The 27,999-nt window shown below is 49.8% G+C and overlaps 1 protein-coding gene and 1 long non-coding RNA gene across 3 annotated transcripts; one reads left to right on the top strand and one right to left on the bottom strand.

Moving 5' to 3' along the window:
- Window positions 1–20: 20 nt before the first annotated feature.
- On the bottom strand, window positions 21–21,128 carry LOC148778768 (uncharacterized). The gene is made up of 3 exons (XR_016037794.1): window positions 21,037–21,128; window positions 13,584–13,638; window positions 21–229 (listed from the first exon to the last, which is right to left on the bottom strand). It is a non-coding gene; the product is annotated as an uncharacterized LOC148778768 (long non-coding RNA).
- Window positions 3,346–15,540, top strand: ZDHHC19 (zDHHC palmitoyltransferase 19). Of its 2 annotated transcripts, none has more exons than XM_055401816.2 (8): window positions 3,346–3,553; window positions 3,867–3,988; window positions 4,535–4,674; window positions 5,478–5,650; window positions 5,980–6,085; window positions 14,113–14,198; window positions 14,542–14,746; window positions 15,384–15,540. In XM_055401816.2, exons 1-8 carry the CDS (start codon window positions 3,408–3,410, stop codon window positions 15,438–15,440), a joined length of 1,035 nt encoding a protein of 344 aa, XP_055257791.1. In that variant the 5' UTR covers window positions 3,346–3,407; the 3' UTR covers window positions 15,441–15,540. The 2 variants fall into 2 exon arrangements, with proteins under 2 accessions (XP_055257791.1, XP_088693942.1); XM_088837816.1 differs by having other exon boundaries at window positions 15,310–15,465.
- Window positions 21,129–27,999: the final 6,871 nt, after the last annotated feature.

Raw genomic sequence — 27,999 nt, 5'->3', positions numbered from 1 at the left:
AGTGTTTATTAGGGAATGATTTGGGGACCAACACCTGTGAAAGGAGAGAGAAAGAAGGAAGGGAAGGAAGCAAGGCTGAGCAGAGGGAGATGTTGATCTGTGGTAAGGGCCTCAGCCTCCTCCAAGGTCACATGGGGGCTAGGATGGCTCCTCAGAATTGTCTTCCATTGGAAAAGCATCTGGACCTTTATATCCTTATGTTGGACCACTCCTTGGATGCAAGCTGTCCCTGAAAAGAGGTGGGACCCTGGGTGAGGCAATTTTCTTTAGGGGAGGCCATCTCCAAAGCTGAGGCAGTTTTCTAGCTGCTGGGGGAGTAAGCTCTTCATTCCTGAGAGGGTTCTGGAGGCACCTCACAGAGTTACCTGCACATCTTAGTATGTATGAAGAACTTAGTATCTGTCATAAGAGGGAAAGGAACATTTATTCCATAAATGATGCTGGAACAATTGATTATAATGATGTGGGGAAAAAACATGATTAGACCTTCACCTAGTATCTTACCCTGACATTAATTTCAGGTGGGCTTAAGAGTTAAACGAAAAAGAAAACAAGAAATACAAATATCAGACAGAAGGGAAAATAAGGTAAAATGACGCTAAGGAAATGACCCATAGATTTGATTACATAAAAACAACAAACACTTTACACTAAACATTGCATGCAAAATTAAAAGACAATAAACTGCAAACATATTTGTAATAAACACAGCTAGAATTTTTACGATAAAAGAGCTCCTGCAAATCTGAAAAAAAAAAAACCAACACTTCCATCAAAATCGCAGTGAGATATCATTTTATACCCATCCCGTTCCGTTCTGTCGCTCAGTCGTGTCCGACTCTATGCGACCCCGTGGACTGTAGCCTACCAGGCTTCTCTGTCCATGGGATTCTCCAGGCAAGAATACTGGAGTGGGTTACCGGGTTTCCTTCGCCAGGGGATCTTCCCGACCCAGGGATCGAACCCAGGTCTCCCTCATTGGAGGCAGACGCTTTAACCTCTGAGTCACCAGGGAAGCCCAATACCCATTAGGATAGATATTATAAAAGACAAACAAAAATAGAAGAAAACAAAAAGTGTTAGCATGGATGTGAAGAAACTGGAGTCCTTGTCCATTGTTAGCAGGACTGTAAAATAATGCAGCTATAATAGAAAATACTACAGCAGTTCCTCAAAACACAAAACATAGAATTACCATAGACCTGGAAATTCCACTTCTGGATATATACCCAAAAGATTGAAAAGCAGGAACTTGAATAAACATTTGTGCACCTATGTTCATAGCAACATTATTCACAAAGGCCAGAAGGTGGAAACAGTCTAAATGTCTATCAACAGGTGAATGAGTAAACAAAATGTGGCATATGCATACAATTAAATATTGTTCAGTCTTAAAAAGCAAAATTCCAATACATGTTACAACATACCAATTTCCAGGACTGCTAAAGCTCAAGGATGAATCTTGAGGACCTTATGCTAAGTAGAATAAGGAAGATTCAAAAGGACAGATGTATGATTCCACTTTTGTGAGAAATAGTCAAATTCATAGAGACAGAAAGTAAAACAGTGGTTACCATGAACTGTGGGGAGGTGGTGAGGAGTTATTGTTTAATGGTATAAAGTTTCCTCTTGGGATGATGAAAAAGTTCTGGAGTGGATAGTACTGATGGTTTATACATAACATAAACGTTATGTTATGTATATTTACCACAATAAAAAACAAAGAAAAATACTTCCACATTTGAAATGTGAACAAGAAAAAGATGTACAAAGGCAATTCACAAAACTACAATAAAATTATCTATGGATGTATAAAATATTTAATTTCACAAGTAATTTAAGGAGATATAAAAGATCAAGTTATCATTTGTCATCTATAAAACTGGAGAAACAATTTTACTTTAATATCTAACTATAGTGTAGGTATTATGATATCGGTATGCTCATAATAGCAGTATAAAGGGGTACAAACTCTCTAGAAAGCACTTGTAAATTATGCAAAATATGTTTTAAATATTCACATTCATTGGCCCCAAGTCCAATGTTTCTGCAGAAACAGCTGGAGACGCAGGCGTCTGGATAACCGCAGAGGGCGCCAGTGGAGCAGAGAACACAGTGAAGCGGGGGAGCAAGCCCTGAGAATATATGTGGCAGAGAATTCCAGGGCGAGAGAAGAGCTAGTGTGAAGAACCCAGGACTGGAATATACCAGGTGTGTTTGAGGAACCTGTGTGCCTGGCTGGTGTGGAGTGAGTAAGGGGCTGAGTGTTGGAAAACGAGGTCAGAGGCAATGGGGAAAGATCAGGAAGGGCCTTGGAAGCCATGGCAAGAACTTTGGACTTCACTCTGAGGGGGCTGGGAACAATTGGAGGGTTCTAAGCAGAGGCCACAGTCTAAGTTTTAAGAAGACAGTTACTTCATCTCAGTGGCCTCCTCAGTTGGTTGGTGGTGACCTCAGTTCTGAGGCTAATCTGAGGCACCCAAGCCGCGGGCCTGTGTGCTAGCTGCCAGAGAGGTTTCCAATGTGGGTGTCTGGCATTTTCAGGTCCAGCTGGGCTGGAGAAACAGTCTTTGCCTTCATCAAGACTTACAGCTCAGGGAATCCTCCAAACACAGGGAGGTTCTGATGCTCAGTGGCTAAAACAAATGCAAGGATCCGTTGTATGTAACAGAAAACCCAGTCATTTCCTCACATAATAAGCAGCTCAGAGGGAGGTGGTTCAAGGCTTGGGGCAGTGACTCAGTGTCATTACTGTCGCTCTGTGTGTGCCCCATGTTGACTTACTGCCTAGTGGGTTGAGGTGGACCCAGCCAGCACATCTAGGTTCAAAACAGGAAGAAAGGGGCAAAACTGCACCAACTGTGTCTTTTTCCCCTTTAATCAGGAAAGCAAAAGCCTTTCCAGAAACCCTGCAACATCTCCTCTGTCTCACTGACCAGAATTGTGTCATGAAGCCAACTCTGGAAACAAGGGAAGATTTAGCTGCCTCCCCTTCCAAAGTGCGATTTTGTAACAAAAAAGGAACAGATGGAGACAGAACGATGAACACTGTTTCCTCTGATGAGCACGGATCCTGAAAGGGCGAGCAGTATCACCCATCTCCTCCCCACGCTTCTCTAATCTCACGTGGGCTTGAAGCCAACCTTGCAGGGACAGGACCCCTCAGTCCCCAGCACAAGCAGGGATGTGGTTTGTTGTCAGGAGTGATGGTCACTAGCTGCAGACAGTTGTGCTGGACAGCCGCTGGCCCCATTCTCCTCAGCCTCTGTGATGTCACACTGGGATTCCTTTCCTTCCACACTGGGCTGTGGCTTCCAAGGCTGCTGTGGCCATGGGGCTCCCGGAGCCAGCAGTGGGAAGGGAGTCTGGTGACTCTCATCCCCCCTGCTGGCACAGGAGGTCCAGCCATGCCGCTCTTGAAGGATGCCATGCCGCTCATGAAGGAGCCTCACCCCCCACCTCAGGCCCCGCTCCCCTGGGTCCTCCCAAGCTTATTTGCTGCCTTCAACGTGGTGCTGCTGGTCATTTTCAGTGGCCTCTTCTTCGCATTTCCGTAAGTTTCCCACACAAGCTATCAGGTTTCTTACAGAGCGACAGAAAGGAAAGCAGATAATGATAGTACAGAGGCAGGGGGAGTGCAGAGGAGGGGTCGGGAAGGCAGGATGTTCTAGCAAAGGGAACTGAATGGTATTAGAGGTATAGAGGGCTTGGTGCATTTGGGAGCTTCAGGTGGTTGGTAATACAGGGTGACTGGTGGAGTCTCTATGGGTCTGTCACAAGCCTGGATATTTAGAGCAGGTTTTATGGTCTGTGGGTGCTGACTAGGTGAAATGGAGCTTCAGGGCTGAGTCCTGCTCTTGTCTCAGTTGCAGGTGGCTGGCCCAGAATGGGGAATGGGTCTTTCCCGTCATTACAGGCCTCCTCTTTATCCTCACCTTCTTCAGTCTCATTTCACTCAACTTCTCAGACCCGGGCATCTTGCATCAAGGTGAGACATTGGCCCCCTGGGGCGCCTGCCTGCAGGGGTGATCCCTAAAGTGCTCTTCCCATCTTCCCCCACCACCACTGGGGCCTCAGGGCGCCCTCGCCCCGCGTCCTCTTTTGCTCAGGCCCCGCATCTGCCACTTCATTTCTTGAGTCATGGAAGTGTGAAAAAAACAGAATCTTGGAGGTTTTCCAGTTTCCTTGGAGGGTAGGGCCAGGGCAGAAGTTTATTGGGAGAGAAGCCAGCTCTTCACAACCACTCAGTCTTCTCTTCCTCCTCCCTACCACACAAATTCCGTAAAGCATCGGTCACAGTACCGAAGGCCTGAGTTCACAAAGAACTCCTCAGGTTGGAAACCCACTCTCCCTGTGACTGCCAGCCTCTCTAAGCTTGGCCAGCTTGCTCAGTGGGGACTAAAGATTCCCCTGCCACCTGGTTCCCACGCTTCCTGAGCCCAGGGATGCTGTGGGGCTGCCCGCCTCTACCCTTCTGCTGCAGCAGACTGATGGAAGGGCCTCCGGCTGCTGCTCAATCCTTTTCCCATGCCAGGATCCAATGAACAGGGCCCCCTGATGGTACATGTGGTGTGGGTGAACCACAGGGCCTTCCGTCTGCAGTGGTGCCAAAAGTGCTGCTTCCACCGCCCGCCCCGGACCTACCACTGTCCCTGGTGCGACATCTGTGTGGAGGTAAGCGCCCCCCTCCTGCCCACCTGCTCTCCAGCACCTGTCTGGGAGCAGAAGGCCTACTCACACGGGGGCCAGTGGTGGGCGTGAAACTACTTCTGGGACTGCTGAAGACCAAAGGTGGCAGTAATTCCCAGCCACTCTTGACCACTCAGGCAGATCACTGACTCTGTGCCTGCACCTTTTCCGGGAGGCTGGCCCCTTCCTGCATTGGTGCTGACATTGTAGAGGGGCATCCACATCTATTCTGGGCCTGGTCAGACACCGCTGTTCTTCCCAGGGCTCAATGACACTGGATGTCCAAATGCCCTCGGCAGGCTGCAGGACCAGCCAGGGGAACATCCTGCCTCTTAATGTCTAGGCCAGGGGGTGTCCTGGTCTCCTGGGTTCTGAGTGCACAGTCTACAACAGTTGAGCAATGTGCTGTCTTAACTGGTCCTTACAACTCTGGGAGACTGGTTGGGCAAGGGTGTTATTATTAGGCTCATCCAATGGATGAGAAAACAGATGCCCAGAGATATTCTATGTCTTGTCTGAAGTTACACCAGGATTTGCCCCAGAGAAGACCAGGCAGGTCCTGTCTCCAAAGCCTCTTGACATGATGTGCAGCTCTGTGAGCCCTGCGGTGCTCTAACTGGGGGAATGCCAGCAGGGTTAAGGATTTTGAGGCTCAGATTCTCCCTAGGAATGGGAGCCACTTCGTGAGGTCAAGGGCAGGTGGTTTAGAGGGAGCACATAAGATTTGGGGGCGATGGAGCCTGGATCAGAGATTGGGTCGAGGCCTGAGCCTTCTCCCTCTTGCCTAGGACTTTGACCACCACTGCAAGTGGGTCAATAACTGCATCGGTCACCGCAACTTCCGCTTCTTCATGCTGCTTGTCCTGTCTTTATGCCTCTACTCCGGTGCCATGCTGGTCACTTGCCTGATCTTCCTGGTGCGCACGACCCACCTATCCTTCTCCATGGACAAGGCCATCGCGTATCCGCTGGGCTGTGGGGACCCACGACCCAGTGAGGGTGGTGAGGACCTGTCGACAGAGGGGCGGGGACACAGGGCGGGCAGAGCTAATGGTGAGCAGGGTTAGACGGTGAAGCCGCTTGAGAGGACCGGTCTGGGACGAGGTGCGTGTAGGTAGGGTCAGAGAGATGGGTGGGGGTAGGAGGAACTGCGAAGGGGTCAAGGATGGAGAATGCTAGAGGTGGCACGGGCCCTTGGCAGCAGGGTGAGCAGGGAGCGGGTGGGCGGGGGTTGGTGGGGCGGGGCCAAGGAGGTCTGTCCTGGGGCGCTGCTCCTTAGCTGCTGTGCAGCATCTTGGTTGCTGTACCCGCCGCCGGCTTCCTGGTGCCCCTCTTCCTGTTGCTGCTGATCCAGGCCATGTCGGTGAGCGCGGCGAAGCGCTCCTACGAGGGCAAGGTACGTGGGGACGAGCGGGGCGCCGTGATGGTATCGGGCTGTGGGTGGTCACCTTACCCCTCCCGGGCTTCCGCACCTTCCGCTTTCTCCATCACCCTGGTCTTTGATGGTCGGAGCAGTCTCGAAGGTGCCTCTTGAGCCCTTCCAGATGCAGATTCAGCTCACATCGCACCTCCTTCCGGAGCTCGGTAGTCACTCTTCTTGCGTCGAAGGTGCACAAGTGAGTGCTAGGCCGCGCGCGCATTATTTTGAGCCATGGGCGTAGAGGCGAGTAAGGCTGCATCCTTCGCGTGTGTTGACTAGGAACCGGAAATCAGAGTAACTCACCGGACACCAGCGAACGCGCCGAGAGAGGGGCCTGCCGACACTGTGTAGCACAAACTCAGAGCACTGATTGTTCATTGAGGACCGCGGTGTTCAGTAGGACGTGCCACTTGGCGGTTTTGGACGGCAGAAGGCGAGGCATTGCTGTGAGGAGCAAAGATTGCAAAAAAGCACGGAAGCCTAAAAGTCTGTGGAATGTTGGTAGGAGGATGAGGAACACTTCTAATTGCAGCAGGTGTGGCATGCGCAATCAAGTGATCTGCCTGGGATTGACCAGATTTAAAAGGCAAAGAAGTCAGGTGCATAATTTAATCTTGGTGCAGTGGAAACATGGAAACCTTGATAGGACTTTTTTCTTTACACACAGTAAGAGTCACCCTTTTTAGTGCACAGTTGTATGAGTTTTTTAAAACATACAGTTCTGTAATCATTGCCATAACCAAGATTTAGAATAGCTCCATCCACCCTCCCCTCACTCCCCAAATTCCCTCATGGACTTTTGTAGTCCACTTCTCTCCCAACTTGCAGCTCCTGGCAATTACAGAATTGTTTTCTAGCCCAATAGTTTCTCCTTTTTCAGAATTTCATATGAATATAATCATAGCCTTCTGAGTCTGGTTTCATTCACTCAGCGTAATCCATTTGAGATTCATCCAGGTTGTTTCCCATGTCAGGAGTTTCCTTCTTTTTATTTGTGTAGTATTTCATCATACAGGTGTGTCACGGCTTGTTTACTCATTTTCGCCAATTGAAGGATATTTGTATTGTTTTTGGGTTTTGGTGATTATAAATGAGGCAGGACAGGAGAATGTTGGATCCCACCAAAAAAAGATACCCCATGTCCAAGGGCAAAGGAGAAGCCCCAGCAAGACGGTAGGAGGGGCAAAATCACGTTTAGAATCAAACCCCATACTCGCCAGAGACACTTGGAGGGCTCAAACAAACCTTGTGTGCACCAGGACCCAGGAGAAAGGAGCAGTGACCCCACAAGAACCTGACCCAGACTTGCCTGTGAGTGTCCAGGAGTCTGCGGCAGAGGCGTGGGTCAGTGGTAGCCTACTGCAGGGTCGGAGCACTCAGTGCTGCAGTGCATGCGTGGGACCTTTTAAAGGAGGTCTCCATTATCCTCATTCAGTTCAATTCAGTTCAGTTGCCCAGTCGTGTCGACTCTTTGCGACATGGACTGCAGCACACCAGGCATCTCTGTCCATCACCAACTCCTGGAGTTTACTCAGACTCATGTCCATTGAGTCAGTGATGCCATCCAACCATCTCATCCTCTGTGGTCCCCTTCTCCTCTTGCCTTCAATCTTTCCCAGCATCAGGGTCATTTCCAAAGAGTCAGTTCTTTGCATCAGGTGCCCAAAGTATTGAAGTTTCAGCTTCAGCATCAGTCTTTCCAATGAATATTCAGGACTGGTTTCTTTTAGGATTGACTGGTTGGATCTCCCTGCAGTCCAAGGGACTCTCAAGAGTCTTCTCCAGCACCACAGTTCAAAAGCATCAATTCTTTGGCGATTAGCTTTCTTTATAGTCCAACTCTCACATGCATACATGACTACTGGAAAAACCATAGCTTTGACGAAATGGACCTTTGTTGGCAAAGTCTCTGCTTTTTAATATGCTGTCTAGGATGGTCATAGCTTTTCTTCCAAGGAGCAAGCATCTTTTAATTTCATGGCTGCAGTCATCGTCTGCAGTGATTTTGGAGCCCCCCAAAATAAAGTCTCTCACTGTTTCCACTGTTTCCCCATCTATTTGCCATGAAGTGATGGGACCAGATGCCATGATCTTAGTTTTCTGAATGTTGAGTTTTAAGCCAACTTTTTCACTCTCCTCTTTCACTTTCATCAAGGGGCTCTTTAATTCTTCTTCACTTTCTCCCATAAGGGTGGTGTCATCTGCATATCTGAGGTTATTGATATTTCTCCTGGCAATCTTAATTCCAGCTTGTGCTTCCTCCAGCCCTGCGTTTCTCATGATGTACTCTGCATATAAGTTAAATAAGCAGGGTGACAATATACAGCTCTATACAGTCAGCAAAAACAAGACCGGGAGCTGACTGTGGCTCAGATCAGGTACTCCTTATTGCCAAATTCAGACTTAAATTGAAGAAACCACTAGACCATTCAGGTGTGACCTAAATCAAACCCCTTACAATTATACAGTGAAAGTGACAGATTCAAGGGATTAGATCTGATAGACAGAGTGCCTGAAGAACTATGGATGGAGGTTCGTAACATTGTACCAGAGGCAGGGATCAAGACCATCCTCAAGAAAAAGAAATGCAAAAAGGCAAAATGATTGTCTGAGAAGGCCTTACAAATAGCTGAGAAAAGAAGAGAAGCAAAAGGCAAAGGAGAAAAGAAAAGATATACTCATTTGAATGCAGAGTTCCAAAGAAGAGCAAGGAGATATAACAAAGCCTTCCTCAGCGATCAATGCAAAGAAACAGAGGAAAACAATAGAACAGGAGAGACTAGGATCTCTTCCAGAAAATTAGAGATCTCTTCAAAAAAATCAGAGATATCAAGGGAACGTTTCATGCAAAGATGGGTACAATAAAGGACAGAAATGGTATGGACTTAACAGAAGCAGAAGATATTAAGAAGAGGTGGCAAGAATACACAGAACTGTACAAAAAAGATCTTCATTACTCAGATAACCATGATGGTGTGATCACTCACCTAGAGCCAGACACCCTGGAATGCAAAGTCAAGTGGGCCTTAGGAAGCATCACTACAAACAAAGCTAGTGGAGGTGATGGAATTCCAGTTGAGCTATTTCAAATCCTGAAAGATGATGCTGTGAAAGTGCTGCACTCAATATGCCAGCAAATTTGGAAAACTCAGCAGTGGCCACAGACTGGAAAAGGCCAGTTTTCATTCCAATCCCAAAGAAACGCAATGCCAAAGAATGTTCAAACTACCACACAATTGCACTCATCTCACATGCTAGCGAAGTAATACTCAAAATTCTCCAAACCAGGCTTCAACAGTACATGAACCATGAACTTCCAGATGTTCAAGCTGGATTTAGAAAAGGCAGAGGAACCAGAGATCAAATTGTCAACATCTGTTGGATCATTGAAAAAAGCACAAGAGTTCCAAAAAAACATCTACTTCTGCTTTATTGACTATGCCAAAGCCTTTGACGGTGTGGATCACAACAAACTATGGAAAATTCTTAAAGAGATGGGAATACCAGACCACCTTACCTCCCTCCTGAGAAATCTGTATACAGGTCAAGAAGCAACAGTTATAACTGGATGTGGAATAGCAAACTGGCTCCAAATAGGAAAAGGAGTATGTCAAGGCGGTATACTGTCACCCTGCTTATTTAACTTATATGCAGAGTACATCACGAGAAACTCTGGGCTGGATGAAGCACAAGCTGGAATTAAGATTGCCGGGAGAAATATCAATAACCTCAGATAAGCAGATGACACCACCTTTACAGCAGACAGTGAAGAAGAACCAAGGAGCCTCTTGATGGAAGTGAAAGAGGAGAGTGAAAAAGTTGGCTTAAAACTCAGCATTCAGAAAACTAATCATGGCATCTGGTCCCATCACTTCATGGCAAATAGATGGGGAAACAGTGGAAACAGTGACAGACTTTATCTTTTGGGGGGCTCCAAAATCACTGCAGGTGGTGATTGCAGCCATGAAATTAAGACACTTGCTCCTTGGAAGAAAAGTTATGACCAACCTAGACAGCATATTAAAAAGCAGAGACATTACTTTGCCAACAAAATTCTGTCTAGTCAAAGCTGTGGTTTTTCCAGCAGTCATGTATGGATGTGAGAGTTGGACTATAAAGAAAGCTGAGTGCCGAAGAAGTGATGATTTTGAACTGTGGGGTTGGAGAAGACTCTTGAGAGTCCCTTGGACTGCAAGGAGATCCAACCAGTCCATCCTAAAGGAAATCAGTCCTGAATATTCATTGGAAAGACTGATGCTGAAGCTGAAACTCCAATACTTTGGGCAGCTGATGCAAAGAACTGACTCTTTGGAAAAGACCTGATGCTGGGAAAGATTGAAGGCAGGAGGAGAAGGGGACAACAGAGGATGAGATGGTTGGATGGCATCACTGACTCAATGGACATGAGTTTGAGTAAACTCTGGGATTTGGTAATGGACAGGGAGGCCTCGTGTGTTGCAATCCATGGGGTCGCAAAGAGTCAGACAAAACCAAGCGACTAAAGTGAAATGAAATGAGGCCATTATAAATGTTGGTGTATAGGCATGTGAATACAAGTTTTCATTTTTGGGGGGGAGGGATATGTACTTAAAGAGTGGTGTTGCTGTGTCATATAGTAACTGTATGTTTAATTTTATAAGAAACTGCCAAATTGTCTTCCAAAATGGCTGTACTACTTCAATTTCCATAAGCAACGTATAGGAATCCCAGTTGCTCTGCATCATTAATATTTGGCATTGTCATTTTTAAAAAAATTAAGCCTATCTAAGAAATGTATAGTGATATCTCATTGTGGTTTTAATTTGCATTTTCCTGATGACTAATGATTTTGAACATCTTTTCATGTTCTTGTCATCAGTTTATCTTTTTGAAGTATTTGTTTACGTAACTGCCCCGGGTCTTAGTTGCGGTTTGTGAGCCGTTAGATCTCCTTTTGGCTTGTGGGATCTTTTAGTTGCACAGCATTCGAACTCTTGGTTGTGGCATGTGGGATCCAGTTCCCTGACCAGGGATGAGTCTGGAATGTTGGTAGGGCCCTCTGCATTGGGAGCACAGAGTCTTAGCCACTGGACCACCAAGGAAGTCCTGCCGTCATTATATCTTTGATTAAAAGTCTTTTCCAGTCTTTTGACCATTAATTGGTTTGCCTTCTTAATATTGAGTATTAAGATTTCTATGGCTCAGGTGGTATAGAATCTGCCTGCAATGTGGGAAACCTGGGTTCAATCCCTGGGTTGGGAAGATTCCCTGGAGAAGGGAATGGTTATCTACTCCAGTATTCTGGCCTGCCGAAGTCCATGGATTGTATTATAGTCCATGGGGTCGCAAAGAATTGGACTTGACTGAGCGACTTTCACTTCACAATTTCTATATTCAAGATTCAGATATGTGTTTTGCAATATTTTCTCCACATCTGTGGCTTGTCATCTCATTTTCTCGACAGTATTTTCCAAAGATCAGAAGTTTTAAGTTTTGATGAATTATGTTACCAGTTTTTTCTTTTATGGATTGTGCTTTTGGTATGTAACTAAGAAATCTTTGCCTAACCCAAAGTCACAAAGATTTTCTCATATATTTTCTTCTAGATATTTTATAGTTTTAGGTTTTATATTTAGGACCATGATTCATTTGGGGTTAAATTGTGTATATGATACAACGTATGGGTCAAGATTTATTTTTTTTGCTTATGGGTTATTTCGGCACCATTTTTGGAAAGGATTATCCTTCCATTGAGTTGCCTTTGAATATCTGTCAAAAAACAATGGACTATCCAGGCGAAGATGTATTTCTGGACTCTTGATTTTTTTTTTTTACTCAATACCACCCTGTCTTTCTTAGCAGCTTTATATTGTCTTGAAATCATGCAATGTGAGTTCTCCTACTTTGTTATTTTACAAAGTTTTGTTGGTTATTCTAGTTACCTTGACTAATCTTGCCTAAATTTATATAAATTTTAGAATCAACTTGTCGATTTCTATAAGAGCATTTGCTGAGATTTTCATTTGGATTTTGTTTGAACCTAAAGATCGATTTAGAAAATTGACATTTTAATAATACTGTTTTTGAATCCATGAACATTGTATATCTCCCCATTTATTTAGAGCTTCTTTGATTTATTTCATTAGTGTCAATTTTCAGCATATAGATCTTGAATCCATTGTGTTAGACCTTTTTCTAAACATTTCATTTTTTGTGTTATAATTTTTAAATTTTCATTTGTATTTTAAAATAATTAATTAAGCTGCACTGGGTTTTAGTTGCAGCATATGGGATCTTTAGTATCAACATGCAAATTCTTAGTTTGGGCATGTGGGATCTAGTTCCCTGACAAGGAATTGAACCTGGGCCCCCTGCATTGGGAATGCAGAGTCTTAGCCACTGGAACAAGGGAAATCCCTCCATTTGTTTATTACTGTAAGAAAATACAATGGATTTTTGTGTATTAGTCTTGAGCCTTACAATTTTTCTAGACTCATTTATTAGTTCTAATAGCTTTTTTGTTGATTTTACACAGAAAACTATGTCATGATTCATTTTTTCCTTTCCACATGTATGGCTTTATTTCTTTTTCTTTTCCTGCATTACCTTGGACTTTCAGTACTGTGTTTACTCGGAGTGGTAAAGTAAACATCCCTTACCATGGGATTCCTTCCACGTGGCACTAGTTTTTTATCAAAGCCTGCTTTAGGAAGCCTGTAGTTGGCTGCATCACTGAGGGGGAGTAGCTGGAGACACTGAGACAGCTGAAAACACGGAGGAGACCTGTTTACCCACCATTTCCCATCCTTCCAGTCAACACTTAATCATGCCACTCCACCCATTTTTGGTTCTCAGCTCATGTGTGACTCCTCTGCACAGCCCTTACTCATCAGCCCCCTGTGGTCTTCATGCCTTCTCTCTCTAGCCTCAGTCCCTCATTTCAGCCTCTCCAGGGCAGCATTCTCCCTTCCCACATCCTGTGGTTCTTACAGCCCAAGTCAGGCCGTAGGCCTGCCCTCCCTCCACTGCTCAGATGGGGCTGTCTCAATCCATGATATCCAACCTTAAGAAACCTAGATGTGGTCTGCACCCTGATTCACCAGCCAGGGCTCTTCTATTGTGCATGCGTGCTAAGTCACTTCAGGCAGGTGCGACTCTGTGTGACACTGTGGGCCGCAGCCCGCCAGGCTCTTCTGTTCATGGGGTTCTCAAGGCAAGAATACTGGAGTGGATTGCCATTTTCTCCTCCATGGGATCTTCCTGATCCAGGGATCGAACCTGAGTCTCTTACATCTCCTATATTGGCAGGCAGGTTCTTTACCACTAGTGACACCTGGGAAGCCCTCTTTCCCAATACCAGAACCCATTTCAGGCACTCTTCACACACCTCAACTTCATTCCATTCCTACCTCCAACTTCTGCTGGGCCACTTGCTTAGATCACAAAGGCTCTGCAGCCAGACTGCATAAATTCAAATAACAGTTCCACAACATACCAGCAAGGAGATCTTGGCTGTGTTACTTAGCCATCTGGTGCCTCAGTATCCCCATCTGTAAAAGGGAGCAGTCTGGATTAATAAACCACCCTTCCAGATAGTGAAATTCAGTGAAGGCACGATTTTAGAAAAAAAAAAAAAAAAAGACGTGGGAAAGTAGAGAAGTTGAAGGAGCAAGGATGGAACTGTCTTCGGAGCAGTTTAACAGCAAAAGGAAGATCCAAAGTGTATCTGGAAGGAGACAGCAGGAGGAAGTGTGTAGCCAGGGGAGACAGAAGGGGAGGAGACTGCAAAATCGGTTACAGGTGATGGGGGAGGACCCCTGGGCAGGCAGGAGATGTGGGTGTGGTGCCAGAGCCACTCACCAGTGGGTTGTGGGACGCTTTACTCGACCCTCCAGCTCCTTGTCTTTGGAGTCTGGCCACAGCCCCAGGCCGGGCTGAGCTGACCATCACTGGAGGGCCTGGTATGGGTGGCCTGCCCCATCCTGCTGGATCTGAGCTCTTCTTCCTGTCCTCACCCCCACCAGTGCCGATACCTGCAGGGATACAACCCCTTCGACCACGGCTGTGCCAGCAACTGGTATTTAACAATTTGTGCACCACTGGGACCCAAGTGAGTTGGCAAGGCAGAGGCCTGGTGATGGCCCCTGGGGCTGGTGGGGTGGGGTGAAGCTGGATGGTTTCCCCTGGCCCCTTAGCATAGCTCCTGGCCCCTGACGCTCACTGTTCCTCTTCTTTCGGAGTTTTCTCCAGGGCCTAGTGGGAGCCCCTGAAGCCTCCCCCTCCTTACCTCTGTGGGTTCTGGCCCCAAGAAGAGTGGTTAGAAGGGGCACTACAGCCTGGAGGAGACAGGTGCCAGCTCCCTGCAGGGCCAGGCCCAGGCTGTGTGCCCCCCAGACTGAGAGGGACCAGGCCAGGAGGCCATGACCACCTGCATGTGGCTTGTCGCTCCCCAGGTATATGGCCGAAGCTGTCTTTCTGCAGAGAGTGGTGGGGTCTGACTGGGTGCCCATACAGACCCCGCGCTTCCCAACGTGCCCCTCCGTGCTCAGTCCCCCCGCCTCCCTTGAGCCTGGGTCTGCCCCCCAGCCTCAACCTCTGGGTCTCTACAAACCAGGGAAGGGTCCCCCAGGGAGCGGTGAGGCTGCAGTCCTCCAGGAGGTGAGTGTGTGTATGTGCACGTGTGTGTGTTGGGAGAGGGCGTCTGCAGACTGTGGGTGTTGGGCTGGCCCTGAAGCTGGAACACTCAGCTGGAGGGAGGGGGATTTTAGGCCTGAAGAGTGTTGGCAGTGGAGTCACAAACCTCCAGAATACCCCAGGGGTCCCTGGACTCCACAAGGATAAGGCCACACCGCTCACTTGCTGCGTGGCCTTGGGCCAGTCACTTATACTTTCTGGGCCTCAGTTTCCTCTGCTCTTCATGAGAATTACTAGTCCAGTGGTTTACCATTGGCGGGGCGGGGGCGGGGGGCGGCGGGGATGGTGGTGTGGGACTCCATTATTTAAAGACACCTTTTACTGTGAAACCGGGTCTATGAATCATGTGGAAGTGGAGCATTAGGGATGAAGTTGGGGTGGGTAACCCACAGCCCCCCAGGAACCCTGCCGCCCCCTCCTTGTGCCCTGCCTGTGGGCGGGCGGTGGCCTGGGCAGTCTTGCTCCGCAGTGGATGGGCTGTGGGGCGGGGCTCGAGGACAGCCCCATCGCCCCCGCTCTGTGTTCAGCTCCACGCCAGCCCAGCGCTGCCCCGGCTGCGGGAGGCCCCCAGACGAGGCTCCGTCTACTTCTTGCCCTTTAGCCCCTAGAGATGCCAGGAGTCCCTGCACCCGAACTTCACCTCTTGAGCCTCTCGTGAAGACCCTGTGCCCTACCGCCTGCCCTCGCCCACTCCCCTGGAGGGAGTACTGAGACCCCAAGCGCATTAAATACCCTTTGCCTACCTTTTACAACTGCCTGCTGCACTGTCTGTCCTAGGTGCGAGGGAGTGTGAAGGGGGCGGGCTCTGAAGGGCTGGGACAAAGCCCCCCGGAGGGAAGAGCCGAGGTCCAGTACTCACTGGCTCTGCGACCTTGGGCAAGACACTCAACATTGCTGTCATTCTTCAAATGGGGCAACCATAGCAACCACAGAAAGGGCTGAAGATGATGGAAGAGAAAACGCAGCGATGCAGGAAGTGTCCGCCCAAGTCCCAGCCTCTGCCCTGTTGCACCCCTGTCTGACTGCAGGGGGCGCCCGTCGTCTGAGAATTCGCCGAGCTGGACCTGACTCAGCCGGCTCGCTGGTGCCTACCGTGAAGGCTGGGCTGGCCCTCCGACTGGGAGTGGGTCCTCCCCCTGCCTCATCCCGGGAGGTAAAGGGGTGAGAGGGTTCTGTTACCCTCAGGATGGGCACTAACCACACTGCTTCCTACCACCCGTGTATCCAGGTGAAGGGGGTGTGGGGATGATGATGCGAGGGAAGGGTTGGATGCGCGTCCCAGGGCCCCGTGAAGGTACGCACTTGTGTGTGCATGCCTGTTTGTGTGTTGGGGGCCCAGCATGGGGAGGTGGGCGACCTGCGATTCAGGACTTGGCTCCAGTTCTCTCTAAGCTGGGTCCCCTTTGAGGCTGCCCTTCCCTCTTCCTCCGCCCCAGGCCCAGCCTCACCCACCCCTCTGGCTTTGGCTCTTGGGTTCCTGGCCAGCCTCGTTCAACCCAGAGACTCCAGTTCTATCTCACCCCATTTGCCTTGGTCCCAGGGTCTCCCCTGTCCTAAGCCCCCTTGTTTTCTCAGCTCTCAGAATTAACCTTGGGTTCTGGGGAGGGATGCAAGGTGCTCACCATCTTACAAAAAGGCAGCCCAGTTTTAACCTTGTTGTAAAAGGCCTCAGCGGCCACATTAAAAGTCCTCAGGGGCCATGTTTACAAGTAAAGCTGAAACAGCCGTCCTTTTCTGGGAAGCCCACGGTGCATGGTCACATGTGTGGGGACGAGGACTTGAGACTCTTTGAGCCCCAGACCCCAGGTGTGTATGTGACGCACAGATCTGTGTGAGGGGCCTGTTTGTGTGTGTTCTGAGAGCACAGCTCTGCCCAGGCTGCCCAGCAGTGAGGAGAGGCTGTCAGTCCTCCTCCCAAATGGGAGTCCTCAGGGTGGTCCAAGCCTCCACCAGAGAGGGAGAGGATTCGGGAACCTGAGTCAAGGCCTGGATGGAGGGGTGTTCATGGAGCTGGCTCACGCCTTCTTCTGACTCCCCTACACTCTCTGCCCAAGCCTTGGGCACCCTCAAAAATTCTTTTCTGCCAGGCTGGGGGCTTCCCTTCCTGCCTTCTCCACATTTCTGCTGAGCCTGCCTTTGACTCCCAGACACACCCCTCACAGTCTTTGGCCCACTGACATGGGGAGGGGTGTTACCAGGTCTGAAAACAGGGTCAGCTCTCCACACGCAGCCCAGAAGCCCTGCAGTCCCTCCTGGCCCTTGGACAGGAACTAGGGAGTGACCCCCACCCCTGCAGGGCTGTCAGGTGCCCACATGTCTGGAGCCACTCTGTGGGGTCTCCAGGCCACTCCTGGAACAAAAGGAAGGAGGGGGAGCCTGGAAGCAGACACCCCCTTTTCATCTTTACACCTTTTTTCCATGACCTTCTAGAAGGTCAGGGCTTGTGGGGTGGGAAGAGCCCTGGACCAGCAGTTGGGAGACCTGGGTGTCACTCAGCTCTTCTACCAACTAGTGTGCTATGGGAGTGAGCCTCTTTCCTCTGCTTGGCCTCAGGGCCCTCGTCTGTAAACAGGGAGGACCATCATGGCTAGCTCACAGTGGTCAGAGTCCTAACTTGTTAGAGCTGGAAGGGCCTTAGGGTTTACTTCATCCAGCTGCCCCTGCACCCTCAATTTCACACATTTTCACTAGAGAGAGAAGGGATGGGATGTCTCTGTCCAAACGTGTTCTCCGTTTCCTGGGCTGCCCCTCCTGTTCCTGCTCTGGTCACAACCTTGGAGGAGGAGGTACTTGGGCAGCCCCGCAGAGACAGCAGGACATGTCAGCGCAGGGCCTGGGGACCGGATAAGAAGGCAGGCTTAACTCTTGACTACAGCTCTGTTGGGAGCGATAATGACACCCTGATGCCTTGCCTTCGCCCGGCCCTGCCCGCCCCACCCAAGGGGGCCCTGCCAGTGGCTGAGGGTGGGACAGGGCAGGGAGAGATAGGGCAGAGGAGGTGGCCGAAGCCTGGAATTGGGGAGCCAGAGTCATACCTCCCAGAGGGCGTGCCCCTTGCTGGCTGAGCCTCCTGGGCTCCTGGGCACCCAGGCGACGCTCCAGCCATTACCACATCCTCCTCCAGTTCCTGCACACGGAACGCAGTGGAGGGAGGGGGCTGGGCTGACGGTTTGCCAGACCTGTCCTGGGAAACAAGCCTTTACTGAGCCTCCCTGGGCCAGGAGCTGGGCAAGCTGGTTCGCATGATCTCCTTTAATCCTCCAACAACCCTCTGGAGTTGTTGTTCTCACCGTGGAGTTGAAGAAACCAGAACTGACTGAGCAAACAAATCTCTTCCCCGAGGGCACACAGCTGCTAAGTGGCAGGGCCAACGCTCCTTATTTAATCTTTGTCATGACGCTGTGCTTCCTAGGCTGCTGCTGCTAAGTCACTTCAGTCGTGTCCGACTCTGTGTGACCCCATAGACGGAAGCCCACCAGGCTCCCCCGTCCCTGGGGTTCTCCAGGCAAGAACACTGGAGTGGGTTGCCAGTTATACTTTATTTCAGTTCAGAGTAGTGGCTGAGGCGTGGGCTCTGAAGCTGGCCAGCCCACCGTATAATGGGATGATTCGTTGCCTCTATTGTGCCTCTGTGAGGATTCATCATGCAGTGCACATGGAGAGCTTGACCCTGGCGCTGGCACGTGGCAGGTGCTTAATCAGTGTAGTGATCATCCCCACAATAGGATCCAGGTGATGCCCGAATTAGGACTTTATGACCTGCTGGGGCCTTGGGGATACCAACACTGGGGCTGCCGTTGGATGTGGGTTTCCTAGTGGCCAGGCAGCAAAAGAGAAGTGTGTCGGGAGAGGAGGTTTGTGGTCTTGTGTTACAGAAAGTCAAGGCATGTTTGCATCCCCCAGCCAAAGGGAAATGGAGGTGTGGGCTGAGCATGTTCAAGGGAACAGCAAGATCACCCCACCCCCACCCCCCAACGGCTGTACTCTCGCACAGGCTGAGGGGTTTCCTGTTAAGAAAGCACCTTGTTGCATCTATTTCGAGGCTGCGCGGTGTCTTGGGTTGAAGGAAGTCAAGGCTGTAGTCATCTGAACCCTATTCCCCCAGCCTCGCTCAGGGCCGCCGCCCGCCGCTCCCGCTGGCTCTGCCTGTCGCCTCCCGGCCTGTCCGTCCCTGTCTGTCTGTGCCTCTCCTCTTCTCGCCTTTCCACTCCGTGTCCCCTCTCCCCGCCCTCTTCCTCCCTTCACTGTCTGACACGCGCTCCCTACGATGACTCTGCCTGTCTCTCTCCACCCCTCACCACCTTTCTTGGACGACCGCTTCTGGGAACAGAAAGTAAACTGTCTGACAGCTTTCAAGTAATAATTTTCAAATGCGATTCTTGGAAGCCCTTGGGCCTGGGTATGGAAGCCTCTAGAACTCTGGGCCAGGCCAGAGACAGGGCCTGCACAGGGAACTTTGTTTCTGACCGGGGCTTCCTCTTCCAAGCCAGGCACATGCTCCCCCAGCTACTTCTGCTGCTGCTGGGACTGTTTTGCTGCTGAAATTGGAGATTCCCACACTAGGAGGGATATCCCCACACTGAATGTCTAGCTTATTTCTCGGTGAAAAGAAAACCAAGACACTGGCACTTGGAGAGAGGCTCAGCAGGGCTTGTCCTGGGATGATAGAGCTAAGTAGAGGCCAGGCGAGACTGGGTCCCTGTCTCCTGCTTCCCACCACTCCCGTGGGTCAGAGGCCTGGACTGTAAACAGGAAGGGCACTTATCTTCTGGAGATCTGGTATAATAACTTTGCTCCCACAGACAAAAATCACGAAAGTGATGACAGTGATAACTATCAGTTTGATGTTAACATAGGCTTAGTGCTTGGCTTGTATTAACTCATTTAATCCTCAAAATGATTTGTGGGGAAGATGCTGCAATTACATCTGTCGGCGTGACCGTGGACAGTCCTCGGGCCTCCCTCTTCCTATCTATAAGGATAGAGCTTTCTGGAGGATCCCTGGGGCTATTCCTGCCCTGCCTTCCTGGAAGTCTATGACTTAGTGGCCAGGCACAAGTGTCCTGGGTCTGGGTACAAGCCCCAAGGCAGACTGGGCCCTAGGCAGGGCTTATTCAATGACCCATTAGGGTCCTTTGCCTGAGCCTCCTCTGTCCCCTAGTCGGGGGAAGTGGGGAGCATTAGGTCACCTAACAGGAGTACTGATCCCTGGGCAGGACCCTTGGCTATCTAGGCTGGAAAGTCTTCTACACAGTTGTCCCTAGGTATCTGTTCTGCAGCCCCTGCAGACACAGCATGGAAAGAACACTCTCCTGCCTGCTCTTTTCCTGGCCAGGCAGTGGGATGCCAGGATGGGACGGCAGGAGAGCGGGGTTGGAAGGCAGGCCCTGTGCTTCCTGGTGACAGGAAAGCTGCTGGCCTCTCGTCGTCACCGCTGTTACAGCACCTGCAGAAGCCCGGCTGCCTCCAGTGCTTGGAAGACGCTCTGAACTTTCACTTCTTCACACCCGCCACAACCCCGCGGGTGTGGGGCTACTGTAAAGGGAGCCTTGTGAGGGCTAGGCCTGGGCTTGGGGAGCCTGGCAGGAGTAACCCCCACCTCGGCCTCTGTCTCTACTTCCTCTGCTGGTTCTTCAGGCTCTGGGTTTGGATCATTTGGAAGTGGCCAGGACTGAGGATGGGCCACCTCTCTTTCAATCCCAGACAGACCCAGCCTGGATCACGTTCCCTGGGTGACTTCTCAGCTCGCTGTCTTCCTCACCAAGTTTCTTCCCTAGGGAAGAACTGGCCGGACTTGGGTTTGGGGCAGGGATGTGGCCCTTTCTGCTCCTAGCTGGCACCCCCAACTGCCAGCCTCGCTGAGCCCCTGGCAAGGAAGCCTCTCGAAGGCCGAAAAGTCTGGTTGTGAACCCTCGGCAGGGGCATGGGCTGCCCCCACCTTGGTCCAGGGGCTCCAGCTGCCTTGGAGACAATCCAGACCAACAAGTAAAGGCGGTTTGTTCCTGAAGCAGAGACCAGAAGTAGGCACACGGAGGGCTCTGAGCTTTGGAGTTGAAGCTTTTAAAGATTTGTTTTGTTTAAATATCCTGCTGCAGGAAAGAGAAGCCCCAAATCAAACATTCCTGAAACATGAATTTCAGGTGGCTTTAAAGGAGCAGTTTGTTTGGTTTCCGTCCCACCCTGTTTCTGCTCAGTGGGGTCTCGGGCACTGGGCCCTGGGGTTTGGTGGAAGGTCCACGCCCTTCCAGACTTACCGTCCAGTCTCACCGGGAGGCTCCTCAGTACCAGCTCCAGCCAGAGGGCCTCTGGTCACAGCCAGGCCCCCAGGGTGCTCCCCGGGGGCGGCGCACACCCATCTCAGGGAGGGAAGGCGCCGCCCGTCTGTCTTCAGCTGCCTTTCCTCTGCTGGCCACACGCTCATTCTTGAGCTCTCTCTACCCTCGATCTGGGGTGTCAGACACATTCCAGACTCCTCCTGAATCAGGGATACTCTGCCCATGGCACTCTCTCACCTCCTGTCAGGGTATCTCCCAGCTCCTGTGCCTGGGGTGTGCCCCACTGTGGAGAACTCTCTCATTCCCTGGCCTCAGCAGTGCTGGGCCTGGCTGAGCCTCTGTCTCCTCAGGTCCTGCCAGTTTCTCAAGCTCTGGCCTTAATATTATTTTAATGTTTTATTGGGGCATAATTGACAAGTAAAATTATAAGACTTTTAAAGTATACAACATGATGATTTGTTATCTGTATACATTATGAAAGGGTTCCCCCATCAAACTAGCCTTAATTTGCTTTTCTTTTTAAAAAATTTATTTGGCTGTACCAGGTCTTAGTTGCAGCATGTGGGAGCTTTAGTTGTGGCACGTGGGATCTAGTTCCCTGACAAGGAATCAAACCTGGGATTGATCTGCTTCCCTGCACTGGGAGCACAGATTTGTAGCCACTGGGCCACCAGGGAAGCCCTAATTGTCTATGATTGAATTATTCCCTTGAAGTCCCACCAGAGGCTCAAGGTCTTTCTGAGTCCCAGTACCAGGGGGAAAGGAGAGTAAAAGCAAAGGCAGACCCAGCTGTTGAGTGAAAGGAGCACCAGTAGTGTGAAGGAGCAGCTGGGGGCGCTGAGGGGTGGATTCAGGGGAGAGGGTGTCTGGAGGTTGCAGACCTGTCCCAAGACTATTCCAAAGGGTGTCCCAAGGTCAGCCTTGACGGCGAGAGGAGCAGGATTAGGGGACTTCTCCGAGCAGCCTTGTTTGCCCTCTTTGCCCCTGGGGGTCCTTCTGTGGAGGCCATGGTAGGACTGGGTGGGTACGGGGAGGAAGGGCTCTGGGTGAAGGGGTATCCAGAGGAGGGGACCAATTGAAGTCCTATTCCTGTCATTCACGAAGAAGCTGATCAAAAGGCTGAGGCTTGGACTGGGATAGTGGAGATAAAAATCCATCCATTCATTCAATAAACACTGAATAATCACAGCATACCCAGGAGGCAATGAAATTAATTTTTTAATGTGTTCATGTATAATTTAATATTATACTATTGTATATCATGCTATATTTAAATATAATCTTAAATTATATATTTTTAAAAGGAGCTTTCCTGGTGGCTCAGTGGTAAAGAACCTGCCTGCCAGTGCCGGAGATGCAAGTTTAGTCCCTGCATCGGGAAGATCCCCAGAGAAGAAAATGGCAACCCACTCCCATATTCTTGCCTGGGAAATCCCATGGACAGAGGAACCTGGCCAGCTATAGTCCATGGTGTTGCAGAGTTGGACATGACTTAGCAACTGAGCACAGATGTATTTTTAAAAGACTGGAAGCAAATTCATCAGATACTTGTGTAAAATGAGCAAATGTTTCGTAACAAAGGGGATTCTGGCTGCCAGTCTGGGTTTTGGCACATCTAATTCCTAAGCCCAGCACTTCCTCTACTGGGCTGTGTGACTGGGAAAAGCCCTTCTCGTCTCTGGGCCTGTTCCCTCATCTGTGCAATGAGAATGTGGAACCACATATGTGGCTCTTCCCAGCTCTGAGATTACCTGAGAACACTGGGGACTAGGGGGCTATAGACACTTTCACTGGCTTGACTGGCTGCTCTGCTTTGACCCGGGAGCTGGGTGCATGCCCACTGCAAACCCCTTTGCTGCAGGGCTCCACGAATGGGAGGTGGTGGCCTTCACAGCCTGATCAGCTGTCAGGCTCTGACCTCAGATTAGAATCATGCCTCTTATCTCTTTATATCCGCTTTGAATCATGAAAGACCTCTTCTACCCTTCAGTTGCTGGGGAAGATTGAAGGCAGAAGGAGAAGGGGGCAACCAGAGGATGAGATGGTTGGATGGCATCATCGACTCAATGGACATGAGTTTGAGCAAACTCTCGGAGATAGTGAAGGACAGGGGAGCCCAGCAAGCTGTAGTCCATGGGGTCGCAAAGAGTGGCACATGACTGAGCAACTGAACGACAACAGCCCTTGAGTTGCAGCCTCATGACCTGGCTCGAAGTGGGCTTGGAAGGAAGTGAGGGAGCCAGCCAGGATGGGAGGTGACAAGTGTTGATTACATGTTGTGTGCGCCTGACTCTGTGTGAGTTGTTCTGTGGGTGTTATTCTCTGGAGTGGCCCTGGGTGGGAAGTTTATTGCCTGTTCATGAAGAGGTGAGGCTCAGAGAAGTGACACGCCGGCTGGGTTGCACAGCTGCTAAGTGTGGCTCCAGGACTGGAACCTGCTCTCTCAGCCTCAGAGCTGAAAGCAGTCAGAGCCTTGGGCTATACCTCCCAGGACAGAAGGGGTCATCCAGCTGCTGCTAGACCCCGCACCTGCCCCTACTTCCAGACTTTTGTATGTGGCGGCAGGGGTTTAAATCCACTTCTGGTTCTACCCATTGGAAACACATTCCTCTTCCCTAGAAAACAGAACTGCTCTCGTGGTTTGTTCTCAGGCCTCTGAATCCCTGGCTCCCCAGCAGTCGGCAGATCCTCTGTCATATTTCTGTGGAGGCCGGACGTCTGGTTCCCGTGGGAAGCAGCCTCTTGAGCAGGAGAGAATTCAGAGTCTCTGGCCATCCTGCCGGCCCCTTCCTGTGGAGCTCGCTCCTGGGCACCTGCTTCTTCCTTTCATAACATCCCTACTGGGTCAGCTGACTCTGTTCTTTTTTCTCCAGCCTGCTCCCCATGGACTGCTGTGTGCCCCCTGCCCCACTCCCACATGTTGTAGTCGTTTAGTCGCTCAGTCGTGTCCAGCTCTTTGTGACCCCATGGACCGCGGCAAGCCAGGCCTCCCTGTCCTTCGCAATCTCACGGAGTTTGCTCAGATTCATGTCCATTAAGTCCTGTTTTTTTCTTCTTTTTGTTTAAATTCTAAAACAGGAGGGCAGGGAAATTATGTACATTCTTCTATCTGGCCTTAGATTTTCAGGCAAACATTCAAGATAAAGAATAATTTTTTTTTTAAATCAAATGCTATTTCTTTTCTGTTTCAATTATTGGTGTTACAGCAATGTTTTTCTAGTGTTCACTATACATGTTCAAGAATTCTGGAGTATTGTGGGTTAACTGGCCCTCCTTGGACTAGCCTGAGTACCTAAATACCATAAAAGCCCTATTTCACTGGGAGAATATCTCTTGACCACACTTAGACAAAGTTGGGGGCTGCCTATAATTAACAGATTCGAACCTGCCACATCTTGGGTAGGATTCTTTTTTTTACTTATTTATTTTAATTGGAGGCTAATTACTTTATAATATTGTGGTGGTTTTTCCCATACATTGACATGAATCAACCATGGGTGTACAAGTGTCCCCCTGTCCCGAACCCCCCTCCCTCCTCCCTCCCCATCCCATCCCTCTGGGTTGACACAGTGCACCGGCTTTGAGTGCCCTGTTTCATGCATCAAACTTGGACTGGTCATCTATTTCACATATGGTAATATACATGTTTCAATGCTGTCCTCTCAAATCATCCCACCCTCGCCTTCTCCTACAGAATTCAAAAGTCTGTTCTGTGTATCTGTGTCTCTTTTGATGTCTTGCATATAGAGTCATCGTTACCATCTTTCTATTGGGTAGGATTCTTAACTTTGCTTATTTGGCTTATAGCTCATACCTCCAGCACCGTCCTGGAGGTTAAATGAGGTCAGATATGGGAACGTACAGAGAAGGCAATGGCAAACCACTGCAGTACTCTTGCCTAGAAAATCCCATTGATGGAGGAGCCTGGTAGGCTACCGTCTATGGAGTCACACAGAGTCGGACACGACTGAAGTGACTTAGCAGCAGCAGCAGCATGGGAACGTAAGAGGTGCCAGTAAATATCCCACATTGCCTTCCCCTATACTGTCTTGAGAGTTCACATCTCAGCCTCTCTGAACGCTAGTTTCTGCATCTGTGGAGTAACAGTCCTGGAGTTGTCCTGACTACCTCAGAGGGTGACGTACCAAGAAAAGCATGTGAAAGTGCTTTGTAAACTGATGGCGCAGAGCATAGTCACAGGGTTGTTATATGCAGGCCCTGCGCACCACTTAATTGACTTGTTTTTGAAGTCCCCACACTCTTAACCCCTCACTGGGACAGGTCACTGTGAGCTCATGGAGTCAGGCCCTGCCTGCCCACACAGCTCAAGAGACCTGAGCTTAATAAGGCAAAATCTGCCCTTGCCCCCTTGCCTGGTCTCTGCCATTCTGGCACTTGGTCCTCAGGCACCGACTGGCAGGAGACATGCACTCTGACAGTGGCCTGAAGGTGGGACTCCCAGGATGGCTCCTTGTCCCCTCTGCCCCTCTGACTGCCCGCCTGGGGCATGGAGGGCCCTGGTTCTGGTTCTCCAGGTGGCTGGCAACTCCCCCAGGCAGAAGTTTCCCCATGGCCCACAGTCCCTGCACCCTGCCTTGGGTATGGACTCGGGGCTGCCATGTGTTACCTTGGGGTCTCTTAAAGTATGCTGGAACAGCCTACATGTGCCTTCCCCAGGGGACTTTGTATATTAATAAACGTGCTCACTTCAGCAGCATTAAAAATTGGAACAATACAGGACTTGGTGGTTTGGTGGTTAAGAATTCGCCTTGCAATGCAGGGGACACGGGTGGGATCTTTGGTTCAGGAAGATCCTATATGCCAAGGGGCAACTAAGCCCATGAGCCCCAGCTACTGAAGACCACATGCCTAGAGCCTGTGCTCTGCAGCAAGAGAAGCCACTGAGATGAGAAGCCCGCACACCGCAACTAGAGAATGTCCTCTGTCAGAAAGCCACCAACTGGCAGGGAGGCAGAGCAACCAAAACCCAGCCCGGTCAAAAATAATAAATAAATAAAAACTTTAAAGGGTAGGGAAGCTTTTATGGCAGTGACTATTAGAAAAGAATATAGCTAGCTCGAAAGCTGACCAATAACTGAAGAATTGGAGATATAGGAGTTTTGAAAATGGATCGAAGGAACAAGAGAGGCTGCATTTATTAATATATTGCATGGGCTCTGTGTTCTTTAGCAAAGTGTAATTTTTACAAAGTGAGATGATTTAAAGTTGATTTAGTGACAAGCACCAAGTAAAGAATAGAGCAGGTGATGGGCAGGTATGGTAAAAGTCGTGACTGGAAGTTGAATGACTGAAGTTTGGGAAACACTGTTTTCCCCTTCAGTGCTCCCGGCAATCCTGTGAGTAGGTGTTATCGTCTTGTTTTCCAGAGGGCGGAAACAGCCACAGAGCTGAGGCGAGTTGCCCAAGGTCACTCAGTGAGGGAGTGGAGGAGCTAAACAATGGCCGCGGCCGGTCCTCAGTGGGGAGGTGGGGCCTGAGCACTGAAGCAGGGGGCGGTGGAGCCCTGGGAAGGGGTGCAGAGCTCACCTCCCCTCTCCAGTGGTGAACTGGGCCAGGAAGGGGCCTGTCCTCACACCAAAGACGGCTGCTGACTGGCTGACCGGAGACAGTTCAGACTGGCTGGCCTCATGCCTGTGGCGGGGCAGATAGTGAGACTGATTGGGGGTGGGGGGAGGGCATGGTGAGAAGGAGAACCCGGCAGAGCAAAAGGCAGGCAGAGGCATGCCAGGCTGGGCCCCAGAGGGACCCAGCCATGGAGGAGGAACTAAGTAACTCACCTCCTGAAGTTCTCTTAACCACTGGTCAGGCTAGAATTGCCCTCCAACAGGCCTGTAACGCACAACCTGGTGGTAGGGTTTAAGTCAGAGGAAAGGTGTAAACTTTGCAAATGCATCTGCACCCACGCAGACACACAGAAACGGTCCATGCAACAGCCATCGCCCTTCTCCACCACACACCCACACACCATAAGTGAGACACAGACATGCAGACCCTGTCCCTGCCACAGTCACCCCCATTCTCCAACACACACACACACACATACACACCATGAGTGAGGTCAGGGGCCCTTCCTATTGGAACATGATAGCAGGCCTTTTGTCCTGGTCACTTCTGTAAAACTCTTAAGGTGTATTTTCCCCTTTGGAATGATGATTACTGATCTCTCTCTCTCTGCCTTTGTTCCGTTGTCCCCACAGAGTTTAATGGCTTAAAAGTCTCTGGCTGCGACTCTGAGAGATGCAAACAGTGGTTCAAATAGAACTAGCAGACAAGGAGCTCACAAGGTGAGCTCTGTGCAAGGGGTGGATTTCTTGGGTGAAAAGCAAAGGTGGGGAGGTGAAAGATGAGTGAGGTGGCCTTGGCCTGAAGGGACTTTGAGACCCCAAGGGGGAAGAGAAGGGAGATTGCCTGAAGCTTTAATGACCAGCCAGCAGAAGATTCCAGTAAGACTTGTCAACTGAAGAACACACAACCTAAAAGTTATGAGTTGTGTTTTATGCAGGGACCTTGCTGAAGACTATAGCCCAGGACACAGCCTCTCAGATCACTCTGAGGAACTGCTCCAAAGAGGTAAGGAAAGTGCTAGGATATATAAGCGTCTGCCTACAATGCAGGAGACCCAGGTTCGATCCCTGGGTTGGGAAGATCCTCTGGAGAAGGAAATGGCAACCCACTCCATTATTATTGCCTGGAAAATCCCATGGACAGAGGAGCCTGGTAGGCTACAGTCGATGGGGTCGCAAAGAGTCAGACATGACTGAGCAACTTCACTTTCTTTTCACTTTTTGCTGAGAAAAAAATAAAAATGTAGTCAAACATCAAATAATTGCTGCTAATCATAAAAAGCAGACACCTTGAGTTAATGATTTTAGTGCATTTCTGTGTATAGGAAGATGTAAGAATCTGGGCTCATTGAAATTA

The sequence above is a fragment of the Moschus berezovskii genome, chromosome 1 (assembly GCF_049115385.1).
Source record: "Moschus berezovskii isolate FMDL1 chromosome 1, NW_MosBer_1.0, whole genome shotgun sequence".
NCBI lineage: Eukaryota > Metazoa > Chordata > Mammalia > Artiodactyla > Moschidae > Moschus > Moschus berezovskii.
The sequence above is the reverse complement of the archived record's forward strand: the minus strand, read 5'-3'. Positions and strand labels throughout refer to the sequence as shown.